Source organism: Anarrhichthys ocellatus, unplaced genomic scaffold (assembly GCF_004355925.1).
Source record: "Anarrhichthys ocellatus isolate YVR2014 unplaced genomic scaffold, GSC_Weel_1.0 scaffold49, whole genome shotgun sequence".
NCBI classification, from domain to species: domain Eukaryota; kingdom Metazoa; phylum Chordata; class Actinopteri; order Perciformes; family Anarhichadidae; genus Anarrhichthys; species Anarrhichthys ocellatus.
This window is the reverse complement of record NW_022280079.1, coordinates 2,325,659-2,333,118: the sequence shown is the minus strand read 5'-3', so window position 1 is coordinate 2,333,118 and position 7,460 is coordinate 2,325,659. Positions and strand designations below refer to the sequence as shown.

Genomic DNA, 7,460 nt, shown 5'->3' with positions numbered 1-7,460 from the left:
TATGTATGTGTATATATGTGTGTATATGTATGTGTATATATGTGTGTGTGTATGTATATGTGTGTATGTGTGTGTGTATGTATGTGTGTGTATATGTGTGTGTGTGTATGTGTGTGTGTATGTGTGTGTGTATATATGTGTGTGTGTATATATGTGTGTATGTGTGTGTGTATATATGTGTGTGTGTATATATGTGTGTGTGTATATATGTGTGTGTATATATGTGTATGTCTGTATATATGTGTATGTCTGTATATATGTGTATGTCTGTATGTATGTATATATATATGTGTATGTATATATATATGTGTATGTATATATATGTGTGTGTGTGTATGTATATATATATGTGTGTATGTATATATATGTGTGTGTGTGTATGTATATATATATGTGTGTATGTATATATGTATGTGTGTATGTATATATATATATACACACACACACACACTAGGACTACACATGTATACGTATATATAGATGTGTCCCTTCCATTTCACTTCTTGCTGTTTCATTATATTTATATGATGTGCTGTTAGCTTTTCACTTCATTCACTTAGCTAGCTGTGAAACTTCTCCGCTGTGACACTGGATAAAGGTTTGCTGTGAAGTGAATTACACCATCTTTTGTTACGTGCCAGTAAGGCTAACGCAGTTGTAGAGCACACGGCTCTTAAATTGTTACGTATGTGGCAAAGCAAACAGGTTGGCCCGCCACAGAGGAAATGCCCTACACCAACGCAAACAAACACATTCTTCATCGCCAGCCGCCCCTGACCACTACGTGTCCATTTTGTCCCTCCTCGCCTCGCTGGTCAATCAGGTCTTGACATCCTGCGTGTCCAGACAGAAGCAGTCTGGCCCTTCGTGGTTAATGGACCAGCAGTAACGGAGCCCCAGGGGTCCCAAAGGCCACCAGGCCAGTTCGCTGTTCTCACCTGCTAACTGACTCTCCCTGACTGACAGTCCACATGCAGGTGTTAAAGTGTCCCACAGTTTAATTAACCCCTTCCTGTTCCCAGAAGGACCTCCAGCCGTGTCTATTGTGGCTTTACAATAGAGCTACTCGGGCAATGAGCATAATTGGCCTGAAGTACGAGCGGGGAATGGGGTGGCTGTAAAGTGCTTTACTTGTTCATCTCATATTGACAAGGATGTGTACTACAGCACAAAGTAGAGAAAATGTGTGTTACTACGTGGAACTCCAAGAATGTGAGAGCCCATAATCCCAATCTGAGATCATTTTGTACGTATTTTGGAAGAGAGCTCAACAATCTTTAGTGCAATAATAGAACAGGGGCCTCATTACAGAAACGTATCCTAACTGCTTGTCCTATCTTAACTTAAGCTTCAAAGATCTTCCTATTACAGAAATGATTCTTAAAGTCATGGCTGTGTCTTATCCAGTCTTGGACCTCCTACCTTACTTAATTTAAGAAATCCTAACTTTAAATGTGATTCTTCAATCGACAATCATCCTAAATGTCTGTATCCATGTTTAGTACAAGCCTGTATCTTTGATCAGAATGTACCGGTGGGCTTCTGGAGATGGACCAACCATGATATAAACGGCTCTCGCTTGTCACTGGCTAGCAAACATGCCAGAAAAAGATCAATTATAGCTACGAGGAGTCTGATGCACTAACCCTGGGTGTTACGGAAGGAAAACCCCACTTTTAACACATTTAACTTTTGCACATTTATTTATTTTATTGTCATTTAAAGCACCAATCAAACGGTTTGATTGGCCTTTCAATTGTATTTATTCCTGAATGCAGTTAGGAAACATGTTTCTGTTGTACTAAAAATCCAGAATGAACTCCTAACTGAAATAAGAAAGAAGGAGGGTCAAATTATAAAAGGAAAGAAAGTGGTATTGAGTGTTTGTTCCAGACTTGTGTAAGTGTCCGTGGCCGTCGGGAATCCTCACCCTCTGCATCATAAGAATGTTTAATAAACACATCAAGAAGTTCCAGTGATTCATGTCGACTATTCCAGCTAACATCCTGCCTGTTCATCTCTCCACAGAAGCGGAAATGCAGGGAGAAGGATGACGGCGACGCAGTCAGCCTCTGCAGCTTCGACTTTAAGGTAAACGTACGTCGCCAGACACTCGGTGAGCTTAGAAAACACCAGGGCTTTCCACGCTCATTTAAAGAGAACTAAATAGCATTTTAGAGAACACCTGGTGGTAAGATTTAGTTTCAGGAAAACACATTTTGATATAAAGTTGTTTATCTGTTTTGTAGGTCATAAGAAAATCTCATTGTGGAAAATGAAGCCCATGCACATTTTCTGGTTTTGCTGGAGGACCTTAGTGCTGCTTCAAAGACTGATGGATGTCTATAAAGCCCACTTTCTGAATCAGTGAATGGATTTTTACTTATTTTTTTTTGTCATTTAGTCACAGTCCATTCATAGATTCACTCATAAACCATGTCATTGAATGACAAATAAGAAGTCAAGAATAATCAATGTCCAATTGAGGCTTAAAACTCCATCCAATAAAGCCATCCATCAGAAACTATAATAACAACATTTTAATATCATACAGGTAACACCAGTAAAACCATTGCTTTGCTGAAAAGGGAGACTAGAAAAGAGAGGCGGGACATTATCAAGCAGGCCTGGCTTCTTATAATGGTTTAGAAAAAAAGGGCTGTATACATTTGCTACACTTCACATTGAGGTTTATATTAGTTATGTTTTCTTTTACAAAGTTCTTCCACACACTTGCGATACTCTCACAATCCACTCAGCATGGAGCCCCACTCTTGTGGGAAGCACTGAATAAGATAACAGTTGACTCACTTTTGGTACCAGGTCCCTTTCTCTATTTCAGTGTCCATTGCAGATTGAACCCCTCAGTGGAAGCTGATGCTCAGCTTTTAGCCATAGTGACGCCACGTGAAACTGCCATGACATCATCTTCAACGTGACACTCGCTGAATCCTTTCATCAGCAACCAAACATTGGGAATCTGTACGGCGTAGTGCACGGCAGCCTAGTGCGTGGTGGCGTAGTTTTGAGGGCTACCAATTTAAAAAATCTTTAAAACGGCGGTTTTGTGCTGCTCGTTTTGTGTCGTACCAGTGATGATTCTCTCCGACCAATCAGTGGTCTGCAGTGTTTTCAATCCACCTTCTAGTAGCGGCTCAGCTCGTTTAGAACCTTGACCGATGTTGCAGCAAACTAACAAGGCCAGAAATACATTTTATTGTCAATCTATAGATGGGATCACAGTTTACCAGAGCCAGTGTTTACCACACCCAAAACAACACATAACGTAGCATTTATAAGACACGATCAAATCACTGTTTTATACATCTTGGTAAATGATCTGTTTGGCTTCTGGCCAGAGTTGTTGTACTTCAAGGCAAGCTTTTGAACATTCCAATCCAGACACATCAAGAACAGTTTGCAACATCATCTGTGCCAGAGGTTCACCAGATTCACTGCAATGGGCTCCAACTACAAGCCAGAGTCTTTTTGTTATTCTTTCTGCAGGCTACATAACATCATATGCATTTTACTGTGCAAGCAAACGCATTGTGTGCCATAAACCAAACAAAAATCTGAATGTCTCTGTGCTTTGCTTACATAGCGGGGTGGTTAGGCATGTTACTGCATGTGAGTGTGCCCCACTAAGCTAACTACTGATAACGCTGTCTCGTCCGACAGTGTCTTCGCGGAAGCGTAGCACCCGCCCTCTGGTTACCCCTCAGGTAAACACTGTTAGCTCTGCCAGCACCGTTGCCATTGTTTGCGCTGTTAGCGCCGCTAGCACCATTAGCGTTAGCCATCAGCTCAGCCATCACCAGGTATGATCTGAATTCTGTATTGTGAACCTTTTAAGGATAACGAACCGGTTTGACACTTGAAAACACTGTCACAAAGAGCTTACAAGAGGCGGTCTATCAAGATCTCAGCAGAGAAGAGATGGGATCATTTATGGCCGATCCAGGGTCAGTTTTTCCTGCATTACATTATTAACGGTAATGCACCGTGTTTTCTGACTTAAAGAGGAGGAGGAAGAAGAAGAGATGTGGTGACCGGAAATTGCTCCAGAATGTTGCTCCTACAGGGTTTTAGGTGCGAGTGGTGAAATATAAATTCCACTGTCTCACATTGCTCTCGTTAATTGCGTTGTTAAGACACTTGTGATGTCAACAGAAACGCTGAAAAACCTGGCTACCATATCTGATCTCTGGCCGTATCTGAAGTATGTGCCTCATCTGTTTATTCAGAGCGTATCGTCAAAAGGACTAGTCTTTATCCCGGAGAGACTTCTAGATAAAGCCCGCAGTTGTTTGGTGAGGAGCCCGATGAGGTCTGCCGCTACATCTGGAACCTGCTTTGGTGTAACTGAAAGGCGGGACCGACTGGGTTAGAAAACACACCTTGTTTGGTGTGTGGGTGTAAAAATGAGCACAACGGTCAGTCCGTGCTTTACCAACTGAGGATGATCCTGTCACAACTGAACATCGTTTAGCTTCAGGCGCAGTTCCCTATTCTACCAGCCATGAGTGTACAAAAGTGTCTCAAAGTGTCCTAGCTTCATTTCAAATCTGAATTCTCTCTCTTTCTCCTTTGACCCATTTGTGTTTAAAACTCCTATCATGCTAATGGGCTGCACCAATGGACCAAACATCACCCTGTCTCCACGCAGGCTGTTTTTGTCCTGCGCCCACGTGAGAGGGATTAGCAGAGTCTGGACTTCCGGAACCAGTTGGATGAGTTGCTCTGACTTGACTAAACAAAGCTCTGACAGTGTTGTGGAAACTCCCGGGGGCCACTTCTTGATTCATATCAGTGTTCTCCTCTGACTCTCTTTTCTTTTCCAATTGAGCCGCTTGCAGCACAGTGAACTCCCTCCACACCGAGGCCGTTATAGCAGAGATCCCCGGTTAACCGGTTGGCTGCTGGTGTACTGCTGCTCTTTGGCTCCGACTCCAAATGGAGTTGTTAAGTAAACATCAGAGTTGCAAGGAATGGTCTCAGAAAGCAGTGTCTCAGTTTTGTTGTGTAGTGTTTAGTAAGATCTTCTATGATTACAGCTGCAAGAAGCAATCATTTTCATTGTTAAGTAGGATGCAGCTTTATTGTTTTTTATCTTAATTTTTCAGAGCCTAACAATCCAAAACAGGAAGATGTTAGTAGATGCAAATTTCTGGCATCTACTAACATCTTCCTGTTTTCTCCTCATGGTGCACATCAACATATCACCCAACTCTACAGTGGAACTGTTGCACCCATCCCGACTCCCTGTGTGTGGGGGGCTTTTAAAGCAAACAATACCGTCTATGATAAGAATTTCCCAGTAAATGAAAGAATTTCCTGAAAAGGTTGCCGCTGGATAACCAAAGTTATTTCCACTTCAATTTTACGGTAAACGCTGCATGTTTCGACTGAACGATGTTTATTTAGTGGGAAAAAAGATATGCATACGATCTATGACTATACCTGTGCCCTGACTACTGAACACCCCTGTGTTCATATGTGTCTGTGCCGGTGACTTGTTTACGTCCGTCAGCCGAGGCTCTGCCGGTATCATAAAGCGTCGGCGGTTTCACTGCGACTCTTAGTTACCAGCCTGTGTTTGGTAGCAACCAGCGCTCCTCTGGGTGTGTGAACACTGACATAAGGAACCAGTGTGTTGAGTAACCGTAGCATGTCAGTCTGGTTTTATTGTTTCTACAGGCCCTTGTGTCATTAGATCACTGTCTACATCTTCCGTCACTTCATCTTTGTTTAATTGTAGCCACAGAGGGGCGGAGGTATTTATAGTTCTTTGCCCTCAGAACAGAAACTTCTTGGATTAATAGGAGTTAAGATCTCGCAGTCACGCCCTAACTGGGGGCCTAATTTAGAACCAAGCGTACCCCTAAACCCTCCAGGGTGGTGGCTCTGAACCTTACAAGCAGAGGTTACGTTGTTATGGATTCCTTCTTCTTCACCCTCAATACTTATTCTTTTAAAATTCAGCTTAGAGAAACATAACAAATACAAATGCTTCCATTATAAGAAAAAAAAAATCTCTTGTAGTGCTGATAAAAGATTGTGCAACATATTGTAATCAAACAAGCTGTCTCTCTTCATATACTGTATTTGAAACATTAATTCATGCCAACTGGTGGATAAATAAATGAATGATCAGCAAAATGCTTTTCATAAAGCATGTGAGCAAATAAGGAGATTGACCATAATCATCTCAGACAAAATCACAATTTCAGTATTACACTATTATTATATACCTGATATCTTTTTAAATAACGTGTAACTATAAAATGTTATAACTGAAGTATTTTAGATTACATGTTGGCAGCACTATAGCATGTTAAACTACTACCTAAACAAACATAGCATCCACTGTGAGCGTTTAAAATAATGTCTTATGTAAACTAACAGTTAACACATTTGTGTTTTTCAATACTGTAGTCATAGCTTTAAACTGTTTCAACCTTAGTCAGATGTCAGATATTATAAAACTTATAATGTAATATTGCTATCTGAGAATACGACTTAAGGTACTGTGATCGGAAGCAAGTGTCCCACGCGCTTCATTAAAGCTGGGGTCGGCAACTAGCAAGAGTGCGCTAGATTTTAAAAAGTATCCAATCTAAAAACTCTTTTGAGCCTCTGAAAATGTGGGGGGCTGTGTAAAAATGGCTGTAATTCCTAAATGGTTATTGTGATTTTTTTTTTTGTTCTATCCATTGAATTAAAGCTGAAAGTCTACACTTCAACCACATGTTGACTGCTTAATTTCAAATCCATTGGAGTCGTGTAAAGAGGCAAAATTTGAAATATTGTGTCACGGTCCAAATACTTATGGCCCTGACTGTATATTACCTATAGGTTTAAGGCTTCAAAATAAGAGTTCAACTCTTTCCCTGATGCCGCCTGTGAGGGAGCAGTAAACACTCCTCTTCCTTCAACAACTCCAAGACAGGAAAAACACCGTGCAACACATTGCGCAAGCATTCATTTTCTCTTTCTTTAACAGTCCTCTCATGTCTGAATAGAAGTCACCGCACACACTTACTGACATTTCCAAACTCATTTTCACTCTGCAATAGAGGAGAGTGACATCAATGAAGTGGCAGATCTGAGAGGTCAGCTGTTGCAGGAAAATGTTTCTGTTGCTGACCTGCAGCAGCAGAGGGCAGCAGCACGTCCACCCATCCTCTTGTTGCTTTAAGTCAGTCGGCACTCGCCAGTGTTTCTCTGCACTCCCCCCCCCCCCCCCCCCTCTTCCTCCCCCCCCCCCCCCCCCCCCCCCCCAGCTGTAATTTCGGCCCTGTGCTGCTGATGTGAAGGTTTAGCTGAGCTCGGCCCCTCAGGCCTCGGGGCCCAGTCCGTCCCTGGCACGGCATATGTTAGACGGCGGTGAAAATGCATTACTCAGACTGCCGTGTGTGTGTGTGTGTGTGTGTGTGTGTGTGTGTGTGTGTGTGTGT

At 42.1% G+C, this 7,460-nt stretch overlaps 1 protein-coding gene across 2 annotated transcripts in view; it reads left to right on the top strand.

The window, feature by feature from the left end:
• Positions 1–7,460, top strand: part of net1 (neuroepithelial cell transforming 1) — a 48,203-nt gene that overhangs the window by 31,663 nt on the left and 9,080 nt on the right. For both annotated transcript variants that reach the window (XM_031869886.1, XM_031869887.1), the window contains one exon: positions 2,029–2,091. In XM_031869886.1, the coding sequence (XP_031725746.1) occupies positions 2,029–2,091 (63 nt within the window). The remainder of the gene's footprint in view (positions 1–2,028; positions 2,092–7,460) is intronic.